The sequence below is a fragment of the Spodoptera frugiperda genome, chromosome 17 (assembly GCF_023101765.2).
Source record: "Spodoptera frugiperda isolate SF20-4 chromosome 17, AGI-APGP_CSIRO_Sfru_2.0, whole genome shotgun sequence".
In the NCBI taxonomy this organism is placed as follows: Eukaryota; Metazoa; Arthropoda; class Insecta; order Lepidoptera; family Noctuidae; genus Spodoptera; species Spodoptera frugiperda.
The window spans coordinates 5,021,100-5,048,984 of NC_064228.1; the positions used below are offsets into that span (position 1 = coordinate 5,021,100).

General features: G+C 38.4%; 2 protein-coding genes across 27 annotated transcripts; both read left to right on the plus strand.

The window, feature by feature from the left end:
• The first annotated feature begins 3,143 nt into the window (after positions 1–3,143).
• LOC118276744 (putative uncharacterized protein DDB_G0282133) lies at positions 3,144–10,225 on the plus strand. Of its 26 annotated transcripts, none has more exons than XM_050700025.1 (5): positions 3,144–3,297; positions 3,767–4,051; positions 4,582–9,443; positions 9,771–9,796; positions 9,905–10,225. In XM_050700025.1, exons 1-5 carry the CDS (start codon positions 3,235–3,237, stop codon positions 10,171–10,173), a joined length of 5,505 nt encoding a protein of 1,834 aa, XP_050555982.1. In that variant the 5' UTR covers positions 3,144–3,234; the 3' UTR covers positions 10,174–10,225. The 26 variants fall into 26 exon arrangements, with proteins under 26 accessions (XP_050555982.1, XP_050555994.1, XP_050555997.1 ...); XM_050700037.1 differs by having other exon boundaries at positions 4,582–6,589; positions 6,968–6,995; positions 7,704–10,225; XM_050700040.1 differs by having other exon boundaries at positions 4,582–6,474; positions 6,964–6,995; positions 7,704–10,225.
• A 711-nt stretch (positions 10,226–10,936) lies between these two features.
• LOC118276990 (proton-coupled amino acid transporter-like protein pathetic) lies at positions 10,937–27,611 on the plus strand. The gene is made up of 14 exons (XM_035595630.2): positions 10,937–11,290; positions 11,874–11,939; positions 12,321–12,791; positions 13,063–13,214; positions 20,555–20,699; positions 21,098–21,228; positions 22,195–22,279; positions 22,694–22,859; positions 23,544–23,744; positions 24,176–24,281; positions 24,763–24,876; positions 25,448–25,547; positions 26,115–26,212; positions 26,635–27,611. Exons 2-14 carry the CDS (start codon positions 11,874–11,876, stop codon positions 26,723–26,725), a joined length of 1,926 nt encoding a protein of 641 aa, XP_035451523.2. The 5' UTR covers positions 10,937–11,290; the 3' UTR covers positions 26,726–27,611.
• The last annotated feature ends 274 nt before the right edge of the window (positions 27,612–27,885 follow it).

Genomic DNA, 27,885 nt, shown 5'->3' on the forward strand with positions numbered 1-27,885 from the left:
TCAGACAAAGAGTAGCTAATCACTTATCAGAATCAGAATTCAATCCATGTAATCCTTAATATTTTTGAATGTACATTACAGAATACCAATGATCCAGAAAATTATGACGGTAGAAAAATAGAAGAGTATTTAATAGAAGAGGCTCTCAGAGCTAGATGTCAGAAAAAAGTTTCATGTGAAAAGAAATGCCAAGCGAAACCAAAACCTAAAAAAGAAAGAAACTGCAAGAAGCGTTGTAAAACCACTTATGATGATCTTCTGAATTGTCAAGAGAAGCAGAAAAATAAATCTAAAAAGAGAATGACTCAGCCCCCTTCGTGGCAATAGAAAATATTCCGATCTTTCTTTAAAAAAAGTAAAGTAAAAGAATTAAACTACCGAAAAAAGGGGTAAATAGAATTCAAGGGATGAATAGATACAGAAGAGGGGTGAATAAAATCGGGAAAGTGTTTTAACATCTATTCACCCCATTCATGTGTCTATTCACCCTTTGAATTCCAATCACCCAGTTTTACTACCGGAAAACGGGGTGAATAGAATTCAAGGGGTGAATAGATACAGAAGATGGGATATAGAAAATGGAAGAGGAATACAAAATGTTGGGAAAATATTCTAAATATCTATTCACTCCATTTGTGTGTCTATTCACCCTTTGAATTCTATTCACCCCGTGTTACCGTCACTTTCAATTGTCTTATTTAAGGAAGGGGTATTATGTTTTAGATTTGAATGTTCTCAGTTTTATGTGTATTCCAATATATCATGGTGAAACGAATTATTTGTTTTATTGTTTATCTTCTAAAGTTAGCTGTGCATGTTTATTAGAGGACCCGGTGCCCCTTACAGGTGCTGAGGGTGACTGAGGGTGACCAGCGGGGTGGTTTTAGTGGGTTAACCCACACTCCCTAGTTAGTCATTTATCCCCAAAAAGCTAGGCGCCTTTTGAAGGTTTCCCCCCTTTCTACAATAGTACATTTTGGATCGAAATGATTATAACCAGTACTTAAATTGGCTACATACATAGCTTTAACCATACTGTTGCTAACGGTATCTAAATATACTATTATGTTCTGATACGGAAACTACGCTTAAGCTTGCCGCACTTGATCACACTCGCATTGGCCGGAAGGAGCCTCGAGCGTGTAGCAGTTTTTAAAACTTATGGCGCAGTGCGACCAAGCCACAGCGACAACGATGATGCAGTTTCGTGAACGAGTACGAATGCAAACGACTGCACTGTTGGCGCGCGGTACTGGGCAAGCGGCTGCCTCGCAAACTACAGCGGGTTCGATTCCCGCACGAAGCACCTCTTTGTGTGATCCACTAATTGTTGTTTCGGGTCTGAGTATTATGTGCATGTGATATTTTATGTTTGTAAACGCACACACGACACAGGAGAAAATCCTAATGTGGGACATGGTTAAAAAAAACGTACAATACTCTCCAGCTAGGTGAAGTTACAACAAAATATAAAATTGACTGACTGACTTACTGCAAACTTGCAGCCGAAACTATTGAAACTAAAAATCTGAAACTTAACAAGTATGTATTTGTTTCTTAGAAGTACTTATAGAGGGGCACTATGTGAGGATATTCCTAAACTACCAAGGAAAAAATAAAAACAGGCATTACCAATTTGGGCGTACGAAGTCGTGGCCTAAACCTAGTAAAACAATTTTAGGGCAGATTTAATTCCATCGGTATGATGGTATAAACAATAAATTGTGTAACCTCACTAAGAATATTCTTTTGACCATGTGACTTAGTATTGACCTTATGTCCTTCCCATACATTATCAGATCCCAAAGATTGTAATTTGGCTAGAACCGCAGGTTAGCAACTGACCCTGATATCGATACAAGTCAGCGCTGATCAAAGACCTGATGGAAGATAAGGCATCTTTAAGGTTTCAATTGTTATATTTCAAACTGGCCAAATAAAAGACATTTGTCTTGTTTACTAAGTGGGAGAGTTTTTTTAAAGTTATGAACCGGTAAACGAGCAGACGAGACACCTGATGGTGAGTAATCTAAAAACTCTGACCATGGCATACCCGAAACCCCAGAGGCGTTAGAAGTGCGTTGACCTTTTGGGGTTAGGAATATAAGAGTTGTTGGAGGAATTGGGGATTGAGGTGATCGGGAAGAGGGCTAATTGGGCCGCCGGTAACCTCACTCACAAAACGAAAATTTTAGACACCACCGGCACACATTGAAGGAATACATCGTGAGGAAACCTCAACTTATAACTGCGGGAAATCGCCAACCCGCATTGAGCAGGCGTGGATGCACAAACTTTCTTCATGCGAGAACAGGTTTTTGATCAATAGTAGCCACATTGAAATAAATGATTTTGACTTTGACTTTAAGAAAGAATAACATATTTATATCAGACCTTTTAAGATATTTTTGCCTACTTTAAAACATTGTAATACATCATCCACAAAGTAATGAAAGACCACAGTCATTCAGAAATTCTTGAAAGTACAAATCAAATTAGGTACTGCCGTGTAGTATCAAATCACGACCCCTACTCTTTCCATGGGTTTCATAAAAAACGTTTAAGGGAATACATATTGGTCAGAGACTGGGCAATAGTGCTCTCTGACAAACCTCTTAAACTACGATTTCCAACCATACTGCCTAGTCAGGAGATTATGATCTGGAGCTGTGGACTACCTAACGGGTTTACGGGGCCCCAGCTCAAAAAGCAGGAGTAGAAACAGGGTGATTTTTGGTCAGTAAGAGTCTGACATTCCGTCTCGCCTCGCCCAAGTTGGGAGCGACGACTTTGAATGATTTTCCCCCCTTAAAAAACAGGAGATTATGTCAAACCCATCTTAAGTAGAAGCAGCTTATCGTCTAGCAGTGGACTGATACTGATATGTAATGATGTAAACCAAATTTGCTTAGAAATAAGGAGTCACATGCCGTAATATACACCTTTGCCTACCCCTTCTGGGATAAAAGTCGTGACGTTCCATATAAGGAGTCACAATTTCCCACATGTTTATAATCATTTCAAAAATGAACTTGATAATGAAAATGAATAGATAAAAAACTAATAAAACAAAAATTATCGCACAGGAAGTTTTAAATCAAAACAAATAGTAAAAAAATTAATCCAGTTCACAAAAAAATAATTACTGTTTTTTTTGACGACGCGATAAAAGTTTACTTAACCGATACAAGGGAAAGCAAATTGTATTTGGAGTGTAGGCGTCAAAGGAGAAAAATGGCGACTACAATACCGAATCTAAAGTTTATTGTTAATGTGATATTCTTATTTTTGGTAACGGTAAGTTCATTGCTGGTCTTTTTGTCTATTTTACCTTGTCAATAAGTTTGAATTTTTACTAATCTTTTTCTCTGTATTTCCATGTCAAGCTTGATTTACCTGCTTTTTAGGTATTCGTGATCTTATTGCGTTAATCTCACTAAATATTACTGGGCTTTTTTCGAATTTTCGAGAATTTCTCGAAACTGAACGAAAACTGGCAATCGTTAAGATAGACCATCAGAAAGTTAAGCACGACCAATAGCGCGCCAAATGTTCACTTTCCAGTAATCTTAGTACGAGTTTTTATATTTAAAGTAATCAAAACCAGAATGCCTTCGGCATTTTGATTGGTTGGTTTATTCAAGCTGGCCAATCAGAGCGCCAAACACGCTCTCTTTTCGACTACTTTAAACGTAAAGCAAACTCATACTAAGGCTACTCATTGTACTTATTGATTTTATTTTAATATTTTGTTTTTTTTTTTCAGCACACCCATCCATCTTTACCAAATGAATACAGCGGCCTTCTTTCGAACCTTTATAAAAAGGCTTCCGACCAGAATCGCCCATTGATTCTAGTTTTGGACAACAACGCAAATCGTGGTCAAAACTCGAGAAGCCAAAACAACGACAGATCGAATAGATATGAATCCAATAGTAACAGAAATAATTATAAATCAAATAACAATCAGGATAGGAATGACGTCAGTTACGAAGAGACTCGTAACAACGATGAAACTCCATTCCTCTATCTCCACCAATTGTCGCAGCAGGTATGTAAAAAAGTATCTTAATTTCTCTTCGCCTTAATTTACGTATCAAGTATTTAGAATTGTCTCGTTAGTCAAATGGTCGCAAGTGCGACTACCACAAGAGGTCTCGTGTTTGATGCAGGTTGGGCAAAGTATTACTGGGCTTTGTTTGGTTTTTCAAAAATTTCTCAGTTGTGAAACGGAATCTGGAATTGTGCCCAGTATATGGCAATAGGCTCACCCCCCATTGCATGGGACTGTTTATAAAACTAATGGGTAAAAGTGGGTGTACATTGTATAGCGGCATTACGTGCCGTAATCAACCTCTGCCTACCCCTCACATTGGTACTTGCCGGTGATAGTTTTCGAGTCCGCGTCCTAACGCATGAGAATGAGACCGCGACTTAAACCTCCGAGCCACCACGACACTAACGGATGCAATCTACTTTAATCCAAAAATAGTTCCTTCAGCTTACACTAACAGTAGCGTTTATTTCACCTTGTCCGTCTGCAATGATTTAATGAATAATTATTTTATGTGGTTATCACAGGCAAACGACAAAATCTCACCAATCAACAAACAGAAATCCAACAACCACTACAACTCACGAAATGACAGAAACAGCAACAATCGGGGTAACAATAGGGGGGACCGCCATAGGGGAAGAAATAATAGGGGTCAGAATGAAAGGGGCGCCTCCGATTATGATAACAGAAATAACAACAGAGGTGATAACTATAACAGAGGAAGCAACAGAGGCAACAGTGAATCTAGGAGCAATTACAGGGGCAATTCCAATAATAGAGGCAATTACAGGAGCAATTATAACAGAGGCAATAATAGGGGTAATTATAGGGCTAATTCTGACAGGGGTAACTACAAGAGCAACAGAGGATACTCTAATAATAGAGCTAGTTTCGTAAATAATCATGAGTACACTGTTAAGAACTTGGGAGACAACAACAACAGGTTAGACAACAACGACAACAACAGGGGAGATTACAACAACAACAACAGAGGAGACAACAACTACAATAGAGGCTCCAACAGAGGCGACAATGACTACGGAAACAACAACAACAACAATAGAGCTAGCAGCAACAACAGAGGGGATAACAACAACAATAACAGGGGAGATAACTACAACAGAGGAGACAACAACAACAATAACAACAGGGTAGATAACAACAATAGGGGAGATAACTACAATAACAATAACAACAGGGGAGATAACTACAACAATAATAACAGGGGAGATAACAACAACAACAACAGGGGAGATAACTACAATAACAACAGGGTAGATAACAACAATAGGGGAGATAACAACAATAGGGGAGATAACTACAATAACAATAACAACAGGGGAGATAACTACAACAGAGGAGACAACAACAACAATAATAACAGGGGAGATAACAACAATAGGGGAGATAACAACAATAACAACAGGGGAGATAACAATAACAGAGGAGATAATTACTATGTCAGAGGCTCCAATAGAGGAGACAACGACTACGGAAATAATAACAACAACAACAACAATAGGGCTAGCAACAACAACAGGGGATATTACAACAACAGGTTAGATAATAACAATAGGGGTGACAACAACAATAACAGAGGAGACAACAACGACAGTGCTGACAACAACAACAGGGAAGACAATAACAACAACAACAATAGGGCTAGCAACAATTACAACAACAGGGGAGACAACAACAACAACAGGGGAGACTACAACAACAACAATAGGGGAGCTAACAATAACAACAACTACAATAGAGGCAATAACAGAGGCAACAATGATTATGACAACAATAACAGGGGAAACTATAACAACAACAATAGGGGAGATAATAATAACAGATTAGACAACAATAACAACAACTACAATAGAGGTAACAATGATTACGGAAACAACAACAACAATAATAGGGCTAGCAACAACAACAATTACAACAGGGGAAACAATAACAACAGAGGACTCGTAAACTATGTCAGAAACTCCAACAGAGGCGACAACAACTACGGAAACAACAACAACAGAGGAGATAACAACAATAACTACAACAACAGGGGAGACAGCAACAACAATAACTACAATAGAGGTGATAACGATTACAGCAACAACAACAACAGGGGAGATAATAATAACAACAACAATTACAGCAATAGGGCCAACAACAATAACAACAACAGGGGAGACAATGACAACAACAACAGGGGAAATAACAACAGCAATAATAACAGATTAGACAACAACTACAATAGAGGCGACAATGACTACGGAAACAACAACAACAGAGCCAACAACAACAACAACAACAATAATTACAGCAATCGGGCTAACAACAATAACAACAACAGGGGAGACAATGACAACAACAATAACTACAATAGAGGCTCCAATTATTACGGAAACAACAACAACAATAATAGGGGAGATAACAACAACAACAACTACAACAACAATAGAGCCAACAACAATAACAACAACAGGGGAGACAATGACAACAGTGCCGAAAACAATAACAGGGTAGACAATAACAACAGGGGTAACAACAACAACTACAACAGAGGCAACAATGATTACGGAAACAACAACAACAACAATAGGGCTAGCAACAACAACTACAACAGGGGAAACAGTAACAACAGAGGACTCGTAAACTATGTCAGAAACTCCAACAGAGGCGACAACAACTACGGAAACAACAACAACAACAACAGAGGAGACAACAATTACGGAAACAACAACAACAGGGGTGACAACAATAACAATAACTATAGCAATAGGGCCAACAACAATAACAACAGAGGAGACAACAACAACAACAACAATAGGGGAGATAACAATAACTATAACAACAGGGGAGACAACTACAACTACAATAGAGGCGACAATGACTACGGAAACAACAACAACAGAGGAGATAACAACAACAACTACAACAATAGGGCCAACAACAATTACAACAACAGGGCAGACAATGACAACAGTGCCGAAAACTATAATAGAGTAGACAATAACAACAGAGGTAACAACAACGATAACAACTCTAATAGAGGAGACTACAACAACAACAACAGAGGAGATAACAACAACAGATTAGACAACAATAACAATAACTACAATAGAGGCTCCAATAGGGGAGACAATGATTACGGAAACAACAACAACAATAACAGGGGAGATAATAACAACTACAACAACCGGGCCAACAACAATAACTACAATAATCGGGCCAACAACAACAACAATTACAACAGGGGAAACAATAACAACAGGGGCCTCGTAAACTATGTCAGAAACTCGAACAGAGGCGACAACAACTACGGAAACAATAACAACAACAACAGAGAAGACAACAACAGCAACAACAGGGGAGACAACAGCAATAACTACAATAGAGGCTCCAATGATAACAATAACAACTACAACTACAACAATAGGGCCAACAACAACAACAACAGGGGAGACAATGACAACAGTGCTGAAAGCAATAACAGGGTAGACAATAACAACAGGGGTAACAACAACAACTACAATAGAGGCAACAACAGAGGAGATAATAACTATGGAAACAATAACAACAACAACAGGGGAGACAACAACAACAACAGGGGAGATAACAATAACAACAACAACTACAGCAATAGGGCCAATAACAACAACAACAGGGGAGACAATGACAACAGTGCTGAAAACAATAATAGAGTAGACAATAACAACAGGGGTAACAACAACAACTACAACAATTATAACAGAGGAGACAATGATAGGGCTAGCAACAACAACAATAGGGGAGATAACAACAACAACAACTACAATAGAGGCAACAACAGAGGCAACAATGACTATAATAACAATAACAGGGGGGATAACAACAACAGAGCTAACAACAATAGGGGAGATAACAATAACAGATTAAACAACAACAACAGGGGAAATAATTATAATAACTATGTCAGAGGTTCCAACAGAGGAGACAACGACTACGGAAATAATAACAACAACAACAGAGGAGATAACAACAACAACTACAGCAATAGGGCCAATAACAATAACAACAACAGGGGAGACAACGACAACAACAACAGGGGAGATAACAATAACAATAACAACAACTACAACAGAGGAGATAACAACAACTACAATAGAGGCTCCAATTATTACGGAAACAACAACAACAGAGGGGATAACAACAACAACTACAGCAATAGGGCCAATAACAATAACAACAACTACAATAGAGGCTCCAACAGAGGAAACAATGACTATGAAAACAACAATAGGGCCAACAACAACTACAACAACAGGGGAGACAGCAACAACAATAACAACAACAACAGGGAAGACTACAATAATAGGGGAGATAACAACAACTACAACAATCGGGCCAACAATAATAACTACAACAATCGGGCCAACAACAATAACTACAACAATCGGGCCAATAACAACAACAATTACAACAGGGGAAACAATAATAACAGAGGACTTGTAAACTATGTCAGAAACTCCAACAGAGGCGACAACAACTACGGAAACAATAACAACAACAACAGAGGAGACAAGAACAATAACTACAACAACAGGGGAGACAACAACAACAATAATTACAATAGAGGTGATAACGACTACGAAAACAACAATAACAGGGGAGATAACAATAACAACAACAACTATAACAACAACAACTACAGCAATAGGGCCAACAACAATAACAACAGAGGAGACAACAACAACAACAGAGGCAACAATGATTACGGAAACAACAACAATAGGGCTAACAACAATTACTATAACAGGGGTGACAACAACAACAACAACAACTACTACAACAATAGGGCCAACAACGATAACAACAACAGGGGAGACAATGACAACAGTGCCGAAAACAATAACAGGGTAGACAATAACAACAGGGGTAACAACAACAACTACAATAGAGGTGACAATTATTATGGAAACAATAACAATAATAATAGGGGTGATAACAACAATTACAACAATAGGGCGAACAACAACAACAACAGGGCTAGCAACAACCGAGGCGACTATAACAGCAACAACAACAATAGAGCTAACAACAACAATAACAACAGGGGCCTCGTAAACTATGTCAGAAACTCCAACAGAGGCGACAACAACTACGGTAGCAACAACAACAATAACAGAGGAGATAACAACAACAACTACAGGGGAGATAACAACAACAATAACTACAACAACAGGGCCAACAACAATAACTACAACAGGGGAGACAATGACAACAACAACAGGGGAGACGACAACAATAACTACAATAGAGGCTCCAATGATAACAATAACAACTACTACTACAACAATAGGGCCAACAACAACAACAGGGGAGACAATGACAACAGTGCTGAAAACAATAACAGGTTAGACAATAACAACAGGGGTAACAACAACGACAACAACAATTACAATAGAGGCAACAACAGAGGAGATAATGACTATGGAAGCAATAACAACAACAATAGGGGAGACAACAACAACAACAACAACAGAGGAGACAACAATAATAACAACTACAACAACCGGGGAGACAATAACAACAGGTTAGACAACAACAACAACAACAATAGGGGAGACAACAACAACCGAGGTGATAACAACAACAACAACTACAACAACAGAGGAGACAATAACAACAACTACAACAACAGGGGAGACAGCAACAACAGAGGTGACAACTACAACAACAGGTTAGACAACAATAACAACAATAGAGGTGATAACAACAACAACAACAACAACTACAACAACAGAGGAGACAATAATAATAGGTTAGATAACAATAACAACAACAACAGAGGAGACAACAATAACAACAACAGAGGTGATAACAACAACAACAACTACAACAACAGGGGAGACAATAATAATGGTGATATCTTGAAATCACCACTTGTGAAAACTCTTATGGCAATATCTAATGATTTGAGACAGGGCTATGACTCGTGTGGTGATGAAATACCGACCACACCTAGTGAGGTTGATGATGAGGACAATTGTGAGGACTCAGGAAACTCTTGTGATGGTGATGATGAAGGCAACGGCAACCCTAGCACCAGAGGAGAACTTCATTTAAATGGGAATAATTACTAAACATTATTTTGGTCCGTTTATTATTATAGAATATATTGATTGAGTATTTTAATTTTGTAGCTTCATTTCATTTTTATTTAGCTGGCCCTGTTTGTGTGTTTAGGTGTCTAGATTTTTTTTTATGGAACAATGTGTACGAGCAGACGTATTACCTGATGGCAAGCAATCGCCGCCGCCCATGGACACTTGAAACACCAGAGGCGTTACAAGTGCGTTGCTGGCCTTATGGGGGTTAGGAATTTAAGGGTTGTTGGGGAATCGGCGATTGGGAACATTGGAAGAGGTATTTGGGGTAATTGGGCCTCCAGTAACCTCACTCACCCAACGCAAGCGTTGTTTCACGTCGGTTTTCTATGAGGTCGTGGTATCAATCCGGTCGAGTCGGCCCATTCGTGCCGACGCATGGCTCTCCCACATTTAGCTATTCGATTTTTATCCCCTTCTTGACGACAGATCGATCAGATATTTGGTACACATTCTTAACTGTAGCCGGCAGACACCAAGAAACTAACTGGCATACCCAATCCGCCAGCCAGGAATGGGTATAATAGGCAAATCCTTTCTTATCAAATCTTTGTTCAATAGTAGACGTATGCTGATAACATCACATTAACAGCCTGTTGAAGGCTGTTGTTGGCTAATAGCGTCGGTGTCATATCTTCTTTTATGGAATAGGGGACAATCGAGCAGAAGGGTCACCTGGAGGTTACCGATCAGCGCCATCCATATCCTAAATATATCGATGGCGGATGATTATGAGATGAAAATCAATAGATAATGATGATGACGGACTCTGGATACCTCTTCCCTTAGTTTTCTGTAAATAGTTCTAAACAGTATATAATATTTCCATAAACAAAATCCCAAAAACATATTATATTATGTCATTTTGACGTAGTAGACCAAACCTGACTTTGTAAAGTTTTGCGTGATGTGATTGTGAGATTTTATATAGATACAAAAATGTTGAGTGCCATTGATTAATATAATTATATTTTGTGATATGAGTTTTTTGTATAGAAAGAGCTGAATTTTGTTAAAATTGACTAGCATTGTGATTCTTTGCCTAATTGGTTTTTGATATACCTATCACTGATTATTTTTAATATATTTGAAGGTAATTATTTCATATTTATCTCTCTAATGCAATTATAGATAGATGACCTATTGTTATTGGGTGGTACTCGTACTTATCTTTCTGGGAAGTAATAAAGAGTGATAATGAGATTACAATTTTGATGTTTTCTATTCACTGCTACTATAAGTTTGATACTCGTGTACCGAATGAGCTCAGAAACCAGTCAGAATTGTAACAGGCGGGCTGTAAAGTTCCTATGCTATTTTTCATTTACTAGGATTCTATTATTCACTATCGTTTTCTTTGAAGACGCAATGGAAATAGCTGTTATAAGGCTCTGGTTTAGGTTACATTACCTTTCATACCTTTCACAACAATTGCACTAGGGTTTATGACTATTTTTTATTTTAATATCCGTCTTGTAGATTATTTTAAAACATTAGACACGTATTGTTTATTTTTTTAAGGAAACAAATTACTTTCGAAGATATTATAAATTATATTGATTTGAAATATCACGTGACATCACTTCTAAAAATACGTGTCTTATATTTTTATAACCTAACTGATGGACTAAATAGATTTTTAATTTTCATACCCCGTCATCATCTCTATTGTATAGATGACTCCGCCCAAAGATAACACACAGGACCAAGATCATCAAAAGAAACGAACACAAGAAAGATCTGTGAGTAAATCTGAACGTAATAATGTTAACAAACTTGCTAAGTACATTGCTAGGCCATTTCAATTAAGACCAAATTCCACCTGTTGTGTTACTAGTTCAACTCGAATAAGTTATCATATTTTTCCTAACCACTGCTGATACATCTCTTAACTGAAAATTTCTTAACTCGACGTAGCAGCTAAATTACTAACCCTCTATTTGTACTGTTAGGTGTCATTTATAGAATGGTAAAAAACAAATTATCACCTTAGAGGTTCCTTAAAATTTAGGAGAAGTTAGTGAAAACTGTGATTTATATTTAAAGCCATTAAAAGCTTTACTGAACTGAGACAAAAGTGCTTGAAAAATACCTCAATCTCCTTACCCAGTTACACATTTCAGGGAGCTGATCCTGAATCAGATTCTCAAGCAGCGGGCCCTTCTGGAAGAACAACCCCTAGATCAGGAACGACGAATGCACCCACAACTTCATCAGCTGCACCGTCAAACGAAACGCCAGGTCAGCCACCTGACCGTCAAACTTCAACCACAACCCTCACTAGAGTCACGCCAAGATCACCAGATAACCGATCAATAGCCAGTGCACCTCTACTAGACCCTGGACCCGCAAGAGACGTCGCTTCAGTAGCTGGATCCTCAGTCTACAGTACTGAACTAGCAGCATACAGTGGCCTCCCCAGGAATTCTGATCCGTCTGGATTTCCAAGCAGACAAACAGGTGCATCAAGATACATATCAACGGTCCAAAATACTCGTACATCGTCTTTTTCACATCGAAGTATTAGTCAATTAGAATATGTACAGAGAAGACAAGAAGATTTAAGCAGGGGACGTATTCAGTTGGACGAGGGTGTAAGTTATTATTGTTTTTATACTACATAGTTCATTTACACATTTGTGTTAAATGTGGTGGAGGCCCCCCCTTTCCAATCTACCCAATACCAAATTTCCCAAACAACCCTTAAATTCACGACCCCCAAAAGGTCGGCAACGTACTTGTAACGCCTCTGGTGTTCCGAGTGTCCATGGGCGGCGGCGATTGCTTACGATCAGGTGATATGTCTGCTCGTTTACCGGTTTATTCCATAAAAAAAAAAAAACAGTTACATTTTCGTTATTCCAGAGAAACCGGTCGCCTAGCTTGTATACTTTGGATAGAGAATTGAGGAATTACATAAAAGACCGAGAGAGCACCTCGTATCAGCACTATCCTGGTACTGAAAGAGCTGTTTTCGATTATGTCTCCATGGAAAGGACCGACATGTACAGTACTAAGTAAGTTGGTGTTCTTTAAAAATGGAGTAGGTACAGAGTAATTATTATACAATAACTGTGGGAGGATTTAAGTGTAGGAGAGCCATGCTTCGACACGAATGGGCCGGCTCGACCGGAGTGACACTCCGGTCTCACAGAAAACTGACGAGAAACAACGCTTGCGTTGTCTTTCGTTATGTGAGTGAGGTTACCGGAGGCCCTATTCCTCCCTTCCCAATCTTCCTAATCCCTGATTCCCGAACAACAACCCTTAAATCTCTTCATATCTTCGGGGGCGTCAGCAGTCAGTCCAGCATGATGATAATTTCTCTGGCTGGTGTGATCTGGCGGCAGGCGTCCCTCAGGGCGGCATTCTTTCTCCACTTCTTTTCTCTATTTTTATTAACCTCATTACTCCTGAACTTCAGTGTGCGTATCATTTGTATGCGGACGACTTGCAGCTGTACCGTCAATCTGAGGTGGACGATCTACCTGATGCTATCAGCAGACTTAATGGTGATTTGGCAGCTGTTCGAAGTTGGTCAAACAGGTTCGGTATAGCTGTTAATCCAAACAAGTGCCAAGCCATAGTTATAGGTAGCTCTCGGAGCCTCAGATCGATTGACGGTGCGATACTGCCTCCCATCTCCTATAATAGTGTGACTATCCCATTCAGTCAGAACGTCAAGGACTTGGGCTTTATTATTAACAGCACATTGAGCTGGCGTGCACAGGTTGCTAGTGTTTGCCAGAAAGTTACTGGGTCATTGTGTTGGAAAGATTGTTTCTGGTTTGTAAACACAACCTAAATTTATTATAAAGTATCACTATGAAAAAAAGTCAACTGTCATCTTTGACAGCCGGTGCTCTTCCTTCGCTGTGCGCTCTCGTGTCTCTCGTGTGAGATTATCTATGATCGAAGATTCATCATTCTTGGAATAATTACCGGCACCACGCAACGTGACCCGGCATTCAAGAAAAGATGGCTTCCACGGCGATTGCGTTCGGGCAAACCGGCTTTGAGAAACTGAAAGGTGCAGAAAACTATTCAACGTGGAAATTCACAATGCACATGTTGCTTATCCACGAGGAATTATGGAATTGCGTGGAAGCAGAACCCAGCGAAGATAGCGACAAGAAAAAGGTTGACAAAGCGTTGGCGCGCATTGCGCTCTCCGTGACACCGGCTGTAATTCCGTATATTCGTACAGCGAAGAGTGCACATGAAGCGTGGAAAATACTGCAAAAAGCCTACGAGGGACGTGGCCTGAGCAGAAGGCTAGGTTTACTGCGTAGTCTCTTCAATACTAAGCTGTCGGAGAATAGCTCAATGGAAGTTTACTTGAACAAAATAAAAGAAATTTCACATCAACTCAATGAAATTGAATCGCCACTGGACGACGAATTCGTTGCAGTCATCATGCTGAGTGGGCTCACAGATGACTACGACCCACTGATCATGGCGATTGAGCATTCAACTTCCAAACTGTCTACGGAAATCATCTCGCAAAAATTACTACAGGAAACCCAAAAACGGGAAGAAAAAACTGTAGAAACAGCACTCATCACACAGAAGCAACCTAAGTGTTTCGGTTGCGGTGCCAAAGGGCATATGATAAGGAAGTGTCCGAAGAAAAAAGGACCAGCCAAAGTACAAAACCAAGGGAATGACCCACCGACCCAGAGAAATCCAATGAAGAAGTCAGCGAGGAACAATAAGGCCCTTCTGACGGCTCTTTTGGTGAAAGTAAATAGTGATGTGTGGTACATAGACTCTGGAGCGACAAACCATATGAATAATAGTGAAAAAGTGATGAAGCGCAACCGTAGTAAATCCGTAGATGTAAGCATAGCAAACGGTGAAAGGTTAACAACCGCGGGCTTAGGGGAAGTGCAGATTAATTTGAAAGACTGCGTAAGGACAATAAGTGATACTTATTATGTACCTAATTTAAGTACTAATCTGTTATCTGTCAGTGCTATGACCAAAAAGGGATATGTTGTCACTTTTAATAGCAATTCATGTACTATTTGCGACAATGATGAAATTTTAGCTACTGGTACTCAAGTCAATGGTATGTATCAGCTTGATACTGTGTCAGACAGCAGCTGTACTGTGGAATAGGAGTGTACTATGATGGCATCAGCAGCAGTGGACTTATCATCCCAGGAGTTGTGGCACAGACGTCTCGGCCACCTGAATTCCAGAAGTATGCAACTACTTCAAAAAGGTATGGCAAATGGCATTTCTTTTAACACTTCTAATTTTCAGCAGTGTGTTTCATGTGTAGAAGGGAAGCAGAGTAAGCTTCCTTTTCCCAAAAGGTCGTGTAGTAGAGCTACAGAGGTACTTGGTTTGGTTCATACAGACCTTTGTGGTCCCATGCAACAGTCATCTCTAGGTGGTGCTAAATATTTTCTCAGTTTCATTGATGATTACACAAAGAAGCAGTTTATTTATTTTTTGAAATCGAAAGATGAGACTTTTGAATATTTCAAACAATTTAAAGCCCTTGTCGAAAATGAAACAGGAAAGAAATTAAAAGTACTTAGAAGTGATAAAGGCGGAGAATATATGAGTTCTAAGTTTCAGGAATATGTCAAGCCATGTGGAATCAAGCATCAGAAAACGATACCAGACTGTCCACAACAGAATGGCGTCGCAGAACGCGCCAACAGGACCGTTATGGAGAAGGTCAGATGTCTGCTGCGAGATGCTGGACTCGGAATGAAATTCTGGGCTGAAGCGGTCAACACAGCAGTTTACCTAAAGAACAGAAGTCCTACGAAAGCTGTTGCTGGAGTAACCCCTGAAGAGAAATGGACTAGTAAAAAGGTAAATCTAAACCATTTAAGAATTTTTGGTTGTGTTGCATATTCTATTGTGAAGAATAGAAAGAAAACTAAATTCTAAAAGTAAACCATACATATTTGTGGGTTACAATGAAGAGTCCAAGGGATACCGACTAATTGATCCTGATAATCCCACAAAATGTGTCAATTCTCGTAATGTCGTATTTTTAGAAAATAAATTCTGTAACAAAAACATGTCACATGATGAAAATATTGATCAGAATACAATTGTTGACTTCAACAATCTGAATTCAGATGAAATTCAGCAATCAGAGTCATCCACTGTGAGTTCTGATGTTTCTGATGACATGAGATTATCACAGAATGAGCAAAGAGTCAGCACATACACAATAAATGACTCTGAGAGCGAAGACCTAAGTGATGAAACAGAGAATTGTTCGGACGAAACTTATATTCCAGGTGAAGACTCAATAGCTGAGGCGGAGCAGTCAGACACCTCCTATGAAGCAGCTCCTGAGTCTCCCCTGCAGGCCAATTTGGTGGGACCGGTCGACAGTAACCCTGATGAACCTCAGACTGCAACCGAGGCGCTGAATGGACCAGATTCAGACACCTGGCGCAGGGCAATGACTGATGAGTATGACTCATTTATTAAAAATAAATGTTGGACTCTGACAAAACGTGATCCAAGCCATAAGCCCGTTCAATGCAAATGGATTTTTAAAAAGAATTGAAATTTAAAGCTGGTTTGGTTGCAAAAGGGTATACACAAAAATATGGGATAGATTACCAAGATACTTTTTCACCGGTTGTGCGATACTCAACAATCAGGATGCTGCTTGCAATGGCGACAGAGTATAACTTAGACATTGAACACCTGGATGTAAAAACAGCTTTCCTAAATGGAGACCTGGAAGAAACAGTATACATGGAGCAGCCAGAACGTTTCAAGGTCAAAGGGAGTGAAGAAATGGCCTTAAACAGGCATCCAAATCATGGTATGACAAGATTACCAAGGTTCTATGTAACAAGTTGAAGTTTAGCCGCTTGACTTCGGAGCCCTATGTTTACTCTAAGAGTGAAAATGGATTGATGATGATCATAGCATTGTATGTAGACGATCTGATTATATTTTCCTCCCCGAATTTCCCAGGGAAAGATAATTTAAAGAAAGAATTGCAGGATGAGTTTGACATCACTGATCTTGGACCAGCTAAACTTATAATTGCAATAAAGTTGATGAGGAAAGATGATAAAATTTACCTCAATCAATCAAACTACATACAGAAGATATTGAAGAAGTTTCGAATGGAGGATTGTAATGCTATTGCGACACCCATGGAGATAGGATTGAAAGTTGCCAAGGAACCTAAACAAGAAGGAACCTACGACTACAGAGGTTTGATAGGTTCGCTAATGTATGTGGCAGTTTGCACAAGGCCTGATAGAAGTCATGCAGTCGGCTATCTCAGCCAATTCAACGATTGCTTCGGCGAAAGCCACTGGAAGGCTGCCAAAAGAATCCTACGATATTTGAAAGGTACAATTAACTCTTGTTTTTTCTAAAACAGGCATGAACATTTCAGCTTATGCTGATGCGGACTGGGCTTGTTTAGCAATTTAATTAGGATTGTTAAAATTTTGAGGATTAAAAATGTAATGTTGAAATAATCATCCAGATATTTTATTAAAGATATTGGTTTGTGTTCTATGGTTTTCAAAACTGTAGAACTAACAGACTTACATCAATCATACAAGCTGATAATTGGAATGATGTTGATGAGGAAAGATGATAAAATTTACCTCAATCAATCAAACTACATACAGAAGATATTGAAGAAGTTTCGAATGGAGGATTGTAATGCTATTGCGACACCCATGGAGACAGGATTGAAACTTGCCAAGGAACCTAAACAAGAAGGAACCTACGACTACAGAGGTTTGATAGGTTCGCTAATGTATGTGGCAGTTTGCACAAGGCCTGATAGAAGTCATGCAGTCGGCTATCTCAGCCAATTCAACGATTGCTTCGGCGAAAGCCACTGGAAGGCTGCCAAAAGAATCCTACGATATTTGAAAGGTACAATTAACTCTTGTTTTTTCTAAAACAGGCATGAACATTTCAGCTTATGCTGATGCGGACTGGGCGTCAGACAACATAGACCGTAAGTCCTACACAGGCTTTGTTTTTACTGTTGGTGAGTCTGTCGTCGCTTGGGAGAGTCGCAAGCAACGCACTGTTGCTCTATCTAGTACCGAGGCAGAGTACATGGAATTGACTGACACATGTAAGGAAGCTCTTTTCATTAGACAGTTCATATTCGAAATATTTGGTACCAAGCCTAAAATCACGATTTATAATGATAATCAGTCAGCTATAAAACTGTGTAAAAACTTTGTTTCATTCTAGAACAAACCACATTGACTTACGTCATCATTTTATTAAGGAGATTGTAACTAAAGGTATTGTTGAAATTAAATACTTGTCAAACATAGTTATGTTAGCGGATGTACTAACCAAAGCACTTTGTAAAAAGAAACATAACCAGTTTGTAAGTCAGATGCTAACTGTAATTTAAGTTCCTTTTGTTGGTTTTATAACTGATTTTTTTTTTTGAGTTTGTTTTAGTTGATAAAACTGTAACATATGAGAATGTATCTCAGTTCGAGTATTATGTTTTATGCAAGTCTTAACTGTGTAACTTATATTTAATACTGATGTTAGATGTATGTTAATTAGTGAGATGTGAACCATAGGTAGGAAATATGCCTTTGTTGTTTTTCTTTTATATAGTGAAATATAGTTCAGCTTGTGTTTAAGGGCCAGTGTTGGAAAGATTGTTTCTGGTTTGTAAACACAACCTAAATTTATTATAAAGTATCACTGGTCACTATGAAAAAAAGTCAACTGTCATCTTTGACAGCCGCTCTCGTGTCTCTCGTGTGAGATTTTCTATGATCGCTTGAAGAATAATTAAATCTGCTGAAATCTTCACAGTATTTTTCATTTATCACATTAATTTCCAACACATTGAGGGCGCTGTATCGTTTGAGAAATTTCTTTCCATCCTCCGTAAAGGCACAGCTGGTGCAGAGCTTGATTTTCCCTATAATTGATTACGCTGATGTCTGTTACTACGACCTGAATGCAGATCTGCTCAACAAACTAGACCGACTTCTAAATAACTGCATTCGATTCGTTTTCAACTTACGTAAATATGATCATGTTTCTGCACATAGAATGCAACTAAAGTGGCTGCCCATACGCTTGCGCAGGCAGCAGAGGGCATTAACCACTTTATTCTCTTACCTTGACTCTCCTTCTTCGCCTAATTACCTTGCTTCTTACTTCCAATATTCTTGCGCCAACCACACTAAATTTCTTCGTTCGTCTCAAAATCGACACCTTCAGTGTGTCTCTCATCGCACTGACTTCCTTCACTCTTCTTTTTTCATTCAAGCTGTTCTTCTGTGGAATGCGCTCCCCAAGGAGATCAGAGTGGCAAAAAATCGCAGTTCCTTTAAATTTAAAGTCCGCGAGCATATAACTAAGGATTGGCAGACTCAAGACAATTGAGGAAACTTATTTCTCCATTATGTGTATGTATATGTATATAATGTGTATTATATGTATTGTATATTGTATTCTTATATTTATTCTTTTGTGCCTGTGTTTTGGCTTCGCATCAATCCGCTTCATTTCTCTACACTACCCTATGGTTGACTGTTAGAGAATGCCTTAAGGCATTAAGTCCGCCATTCACTGTATTTGTGATGAAGAAATAAATAAATAAATAAATTCCTAACCCCAAAAAGCTGGCAACGCATTTGCCTACCGTAAGACATACTAATTTAACTTAAAATCACGGTTTACTCACGTTACTAGTTTCAAATCACAGAGGGACTTTTCGTCTTGTGCAGCGTGCACAGACGTCACCGCGTCTGTGCCCACACCGAATAAACCGTGATTTTTAGTTAATTTAGGAATCAGCTTGTTTAGCAATTTAATTAGGATTGTTAAAATATTGAGGATTAAAAATGTAATGTTGAAATAATCATCCAGATATTTTATTAAAGATATTGGTTTGTGTTCTATGGTTTTTCAAAACTGTAGAACTAACAGACTTACATCAAAATGATCGAAACTAAACTTTACCTTAAAGTAATAAAGGTGAAGATAAAAATATATCAAATCCTTTCTTTATTTATTTAATGGGCTTTGTCTCTCACAGACAAACTTATCTAAACATAATTTTTGGCTTACCACAAATTTTTTTGACTGCACGGTTAGTGCGGTGGCTGGGCAACTGGCTGCCGCGCAACGGGTAGCGGGTTCAATTCCCGCACGGAGCAACTCTTTGTGTGATCCACAAATTGTTGTTTAGTGTCTGGGTGTCATGTGTATGTGAACTTATATGTTTGTAAACGCACCCACGACACAGGAGAAAATACTAGTGTGGGGCAAAGATTTTTTTTAAAAAATGAAAAAAAAAATTGCCAGGAATACTGTTTACGACAAAATCGATCCAAATCATATTTTTTTTCAGTCTAATTGAGTCAACTGCTCATTTGATCAAGGGCAGTGTCGGTGCGGGAGTGTTGACGATGCACGAAGCATACATGATTGGGGGAATGTGGACTTCAGTGGCTGCTACGATATTCTTCGGACTACTGATAGCATACACCATGTATGTAAGTACTGAAGAATTTATTTCCAAATTGTCAGAAGTGTTACAAAAATAAAATGTTATTTAAAAAAAAAACGGGTTTTTTTTCTAAATTTTCACCATATCGCCATCAAACATAACAATTTGGTTTTGATTGGTTGGTTCATTGGAGCCGGGCAATCAGAGCCTCTGGTTACTTTTGAACATTATTTTTGAATAATTTACTTGACGTCAATGTTGAGGTATCCTGGGCTTATAATTTCTAATTATAAGTTTAAAATTGCCAACTCACATTGAGCAAGCGTGGTGATTAATGAACAAACCTTCAAGCGAGATGTGGCCTTTTGTTAGCAGTGGCCACTTATATAGGCAGTCGATGTGTACCTAACGTCATTGTAATCAATAATCTTTTTTCTTTTGCAGATGTTAATAAGATCAGCACAAAAAATGTATGGTAGGTTAAGGATATCGAAACTGTCGTACCCTGATTTGGCTGAAGCTGCTGCAGCGACTGCCCCCTGGGCTGGTGTCAGGAAATACAGCAAATTATTTAGGTGATTCATCTGGATAACGTGATTATATTCATCTTAAAGCTTTTAAACCCACATGTGCGAGACGGGTTTGAAGACATTCCCGCCATCAGACTACCACAGATTTGGCCCATGATCCGGACCTGCCGGACTACCTAGCGGTTTTACCGGTACTCCGACTCGAAAAGCAGAAGTAGGAACGGGGTAGTTTTTAGTCAGTAAGAGTCTGACACTCTCTCGCCTCGCCCAAGACGGGAGAAGTCATTGGATGAATTTTCCCCCAAAAAAGCGATGGAATGGACCGAGCTTAAAAAGAAACAAGGGTAGACCAAAGAAAAGATCGAAAGACGATAATTATTATAGTCAAAAGGGTGGGAAATATCTGGTGCACGGTACACTGCCATGGACTGCACGGAGCAACTCTTTTAGTCCGGTCAAATTAGACATTCGGTGCTACATAAATTCGCAACAAGCTGAATTTCGGTACAATTGTTCAAAACACGATTATAAACAATAGCTGAAAGTTACCCATCATTCCCGTGTGTGGAAAAAAATTATTCAAGTTTAAATGTCAAAAAAATGAGTTTTTCGCGATTTTCAGCAAAACGGTAAGTTTTATCAGAAAAATACCTGAGACTAAATTGTAGGAGACACCGTTTCGGAGATATGGGGTTCCTATCAACAAAAACTATTGAAATGTAGTTATAGTTAATATCGTCACTGACTTAATTTTAGGAAATAGGCTTAAATAAAATAAACAAAAATGTACGGAGACTGCACGGTAGACGCGGTGGCTAGGCAACCGACTGCCATGGACTGCACGGAGCAACTCTTTGTGTAATCCACAAATTGTTGTTTTGGGTCTGTGTGTCATGTGCATGTGAACTTGTATGTTTGTAAACGCACCCACGACACAGGAGAAAAGTGTGGGGCAACATTATCTTTAAAAATCTTCTAGCATTGGCATTGATTTTGTGATTTATTTTTCAGGTATGTAGTCGACTGCACAATATTTCTGGAAATGTGTGGAACTTGTTGTATTTACCAACTCATTATTGCGTTCACATTAAAACAGGTGAGCTAATATCCATCTTATAGATTATTTTAAAGTGTCTCCGTGTGAGAAGAGGCATTTGATCAGCAGTAGCCACTTATAGGCTGTTGATCTAAAGTCTAAATTTTTTATGGAATATTCAGTAAACGACCTGACGGATCGGTAAGCAATCGCCGCCACCCATGGACACTTGAAACACCAGAGGCGTTATAAGTGCATTACCGGCCTTTTGGGGGTTAGGAATTTAAGAGTTGTTGGGGATTGAGAAGGGGGGTAATTGGGTCTCCGGTAACCAAACAACGCAAGTTGTTTCACGTCGGTTTTCTGTGATGCCGTGGTATCACTCCGGTCGAGCCGGCCCATTCGTGCCGAAGCATGGCTCTCCCACACTTAATTAATAAATATGATTAAAAATGTCTTTAAAACTGTTCACAGATGACTGAAGGTTTCCTCAATTCATTTGATACTGCTATATCGTCCGAGCTGCTGGCTGATCTACGATTTTACATAATGATGAGTGCCCCACTCTTAATTCCTTTGTGTCTCATCAGGAGTATTAAGTTTTTGGCACCGTTTTCTATGTTAGCGGATATTTTTGTTGGTAAGACTATTTTGCTTGCAATCCTCATCTAGCTATTTGTAATATTGACGTGTAAACGTGTTATTTTATAACCTATTTACAGAAATAAATATCATTTATCATTTATAACCTTCGGATCAATTTACTAGTTACAACAAAATGGAGACAGTTTTTTTTTTAATTGCTTAAATGGTTATTATCTCCCTTACTGGTGCTTTACAAGCACGTCTAGCGAGCAAGGGATCCCGGTTTAAAATTTCAGATCGGGAAAACTTTAACAAATGCTTTGAGCTTTTTTCTGTTTTCTCAATTTTTGTTACTCTGTTGTTTGTTCCGACTAATCTCTAAAATAGCTGGACCGATTTTTACGGGAGAATTTATTTTGGCAGATAGCTTATGTACTAAGGAGTAACATGAGCTACTTTTTTTTAGAAAAAAGTCACAAAACCTGTAATCAATGTGAGCGAAGCTGCGGGCATCAGCTAACTAACAGTAAATGACAAATGATATTTATTTTTACAAATAGGGTACAACGTAACACTTTTACACGTCAATCTCTTAAATAACTAGATGAGGCCGGCATTTCATATCGGACTATTCTGAGAAGAAATGCCGAAACAAACTCAGAGGAACGAATAGTCTCTCTTAAAGTCCAGACAAATCAAATAAAGAATGATGTGAGAATGAAGTAATTTATTATTTCAGCAATTTGTGTAATGACTACGTTGTACTACAGTCTAATATCATATACTGACGATATCACTGACAGGCCAGCCTGGAAAGATCTCCTCGGTTTTGTGAAAATGTGTGCTATAAGCTTTTACAGTACCTCCGGCATATGTGTTGCCCTGCCTGTTGAGAATCACATGAGGAGACCACGGCAATTTACTCATGCACTAAAATATGGTAAGATTGATTTTTCTATTATTTTATAAATCAACAGTACTTGGTGACTTTTCTTAGTTATGTGTACTTTCTAAGATTATTAAGACACCAGTGATAAACGGTGAAAGAAAACATTGTGAGGAAACCTGGACTTATAATTTCTGATTATAAGTTTGAAATCGCCGTTTACATTTTGTATGGAGCAAAACCCAAGAATCGATTAAATTTACATGTGTGACCATCAGATCACACATTATTTTATCACTCATAAGTTTGATGCTATACCTATTAATAATAAACATACTATACCTTTTAATAATTAACAAAATTAAAATCTAATTAGTTTCCTAACTAACATTATGATAACATTATGGATATTGAACGTAAAGGCTTGATTAGTAGTACAGAATTCATTAAAAAAATGTTTTATGTATTACATGTCTATCTTTCAGCAACGGTAATAGTGATACTTTTAACGGTTTTCACTGGAGTGTTCGGCTACTGGGCTTGGGGCGAAGAATGTAAGAGTCCAATCACAGTGCACATGCCACTGGATACGTAAGTTTTTTTTAAATTTTAACTGGTTTCCGAGCGGTATTTAAAATGACTAGTTTCATGTCATACCGGGATTCATATTCGAAAGTTTTATGCATAATGTGACCTTATTTATATTGGGGGATAGTGAAGAAGTACTCTACTATAAGTATAGGTTAAGGTCTATTATCTGCACGGTTGGCACGGTGGCTGGGCAACTGGCTGTCGTGCAACGTGTAGCGAGTTAAATTCGCGTGAGCAGCAACGCCTCTGTGTGTTATGTACATGGGTAAATTGTAAGTTTCTAAGCGCACCCACGATACAGGAGAAAATCCTAGTGTTGGGCCAGGTTAAAAAAATACAATATGTATTTTTTTGCTAACGTTAATTCAATAAATCAGTTGATTTGTGATTGAAAGGTTGATTGGACTAAGAGTACTTAAGTCCTCACTGATGCTATCTCGTTAGCGCAAATCGAAATATATATCTTCAATATTTTTTCCAGATTCACGACAACACTTCAATCCCTTCTTGTGTTAATGCTGAGCACTACATTTGCTGTACAATTTTGGGTGCCCTTTAGAATAGTTTGGCACTATATCATGAAGAATTACAAAAGGTACGTGCCTTATAAACTTTCTTCCCTCAGTCAACTAGCTATGCTGCGAGGATATAATAGCTAGGCTGTGAAACGATGTGACCGTTTCCATCAATACTAAGCTATGTAACGGTGGGAGTAAGTTGTGCTATGAAGATGCGCTGCCTCAAAGTAGCTGAGTGAGAAAGATGCGCAGTTCGAGTATTCAACGTATCAATAGTAGGGAAGTAATCCATAGCACGCATCTTTCCATATAAGAAACATAGCTTAAATGAGTCCGTTTCCACCAGTGCTAAGCTACGTGTAACGATGAGTATGATTGGTGAAAGCTAAACGTATCCACAGTAACGTAGCATAGCACATCTCTGGTGGAAAAGCACCCTCAGCGTCGCTTTCTTAAATCGTAAGGTGAAGCAAGAGGGAGTGTCAGACTCTTACTGACTAAAACCCATCCCATTCTTACTCCTGCATTTCGAGATCCCGGGTAACCGCTAGGCATTCCGCAGTTCCGATTGAAAATTCTAATGTCCCCACACTAGAATTGAAGAACTGCGTATTTTTATTTAGTTTCAAACAGTGTTTTAATTTTCAGAAAACAAGCCATATGGGAAAGATTTTACCGTCTAGTGATGGCTATCGTAGTGACGTTTATTTCCATGGTATTTCCTTATCTGATTCCAGTTGTGGTTTTCGTAAGTATAGTCAAGGATAGTCACATTTTTTTATGGAACACTAAAACTAGCAGACGTATCACCTGATGGTAAGCAATCGCCGCCGCCCATGGACACTTGAAACATCAGAAGCGTTACAAGTGCGTTGCCGACTCTTTGGGGGTTGGGAATTTAAGGGATGTTGGGAAATCGGGGATTGGGAAGATTGGGAAGGGGGGAATTGGGCCTCCGGTAACCTCTCTCACACAACGAAACACAACGCGACCGTTGTTTGACGTCGGTTTTCGGTGAGACCGTGGTATCACTCCGGTTTAGCCGGCCCATTCGTGCCGAAGCATGGCTCTCTCACACAAGACTTGTGATATGTGTTGAATTGTTGATGTATCTACTTCCTTTCCCTAACGATCATACGGATGGTCCACAAGTTAAGAATCCTTTCATCATTATCATCAACCGCCTATAATAAATGGCCACTGCTGACCAAAAGCCGCATCCATATGGAGAATGGTATGATCATTAATCACCACGCATGCTCAAGGCGGATTAGCGATTAGAGTGATCATTAAATTGAATTATATTTTGTTGCAGTGCGGACAATTCTGTTTGGGTTTCATTGGACTAGTGTTCCCAGCGTTTATAGAACTCTTGGTGGATTGGGAAGAACAGCTTTATTCTAAAAAAGCCAAGTAAGTAATTTTACAGACATGAGGACATATTTATTTTGAGTAAAATCCCAATCCATCACTTATCAGACAAGTTCAGGATTCAGCAATAGTCATATCCCACTAATATTGAATTAATGCGAAAGTTTTTGTGTTTGTGTGTATGTTTCTTACTCGATCACGTCAAAACGGCTGAAGGGATTGGGGTGAAATTTGGAACATAATTAGATTATGGCCTGGAATAACATATAGGCTAAAAGAATCTTGTAATAAAGAATCTTTTCAAAGAGTAAAGGACGGACTGACTGACAATTTATTAAATTTTTATTGTTGACATTTAAAAAGGACCTATTTATGGTTTAATTAGAACAAATGATTTGACTTTGACTTTGAATAATATATTATCTTCTGTCGTCGAAATAATTTTTATTTTTTTTATTTTCCAGAGACATTTTTGTTAAAAAAACCAAGAACATTGGTCTCGTTCTATTAGGCTTAACACTCAGTTTATCTTCTGTTTATTTTGCATCCACTTAAGATATCTAAATGAAGCAAGTGTGAAACTTTTGGAGAGATTTTGTTACGACATTTAGCTGTTTTTTTTTTAGTCCAAAACAGCCTAATATACATTACCCTTAGTACGAGTTTCCTTTACGCGAGCGAGAGCGCGTTCCACAGTGTTTTAGAAACCCTTGGGGGAGGACATTTTTAGCTAATAGCGTATATCGATGTAGTTAGTCCTAATAACAGAAATTGCAAAAGAAACCCCATGTCAATTATTTTTAGTTTTCGAGAAAAAAAAATACTAAAGTTGCTAATTCGGAGTGTGGTTTAAATAGGATTTTTTTCTTTTATCTTTAAAATAAAGAGCAAAATTTGATATCCGGATTTTATCACATATATTTATGTGTTATTCAAGATTTACAACAGGTATGAATTGTAACTAGGTACAAACATATTTGCAAAAAAACCAATTTTAGTTTCTATTTTTTATTTTCTTATTGACATAGTTTCCGCACGAAATCTTCATGGTAAATGATAGTTAGCCTTTTGTACTATGTACTTAAAAAAAAATAGCCACATAATCCGTGGTATTAAAAATAATTGCCATGTCAATTATTTTTAGTTTGGGTTTCTTTTGCAATTTGTGTTATTAGGACTAACTACGTCGATATACGCTATTAGCTAAAAATGTCCTCCCCAAGGGTTTCTAAATCACTGTGCGTTCGGACCTCTGATTGGTTGGTTCATTCGGGCCGGCCAATCAGAGCGCCAAACGCGCGCTAGTTTCGTTCAACGTAAAACAAACTAGTACTAAGCCCCATGTTCATGTACATAGAATTTATTAATTTTTTATGTATTTGTATTTAATCTATGTAAATAATAATGTATTTTTTGCTTAATTAAATGTTTATTTGAATTATTTTTTTATTTTTATTTGTATTTTTATTCAAGCATGTTAAGTTCTTTTCTTCACCGTTGAAGCGGTGAAGAAAAACATCGTGAAGAAACCTGGGCCTATAATTTCTAATTAAAAGTTTGAAATCGCCAACCCGCATTGAGCAAGCGTGGTGATTAATGCATCCATCCTTCTCCATGTGAGAATAGGCTTTGGTCAGCAGTGGCCACTTATAGGCTGATGATGATGTGACCGCATTTATCTAGGAAGGCTATAGGCTATAAAACATTAAGCTATG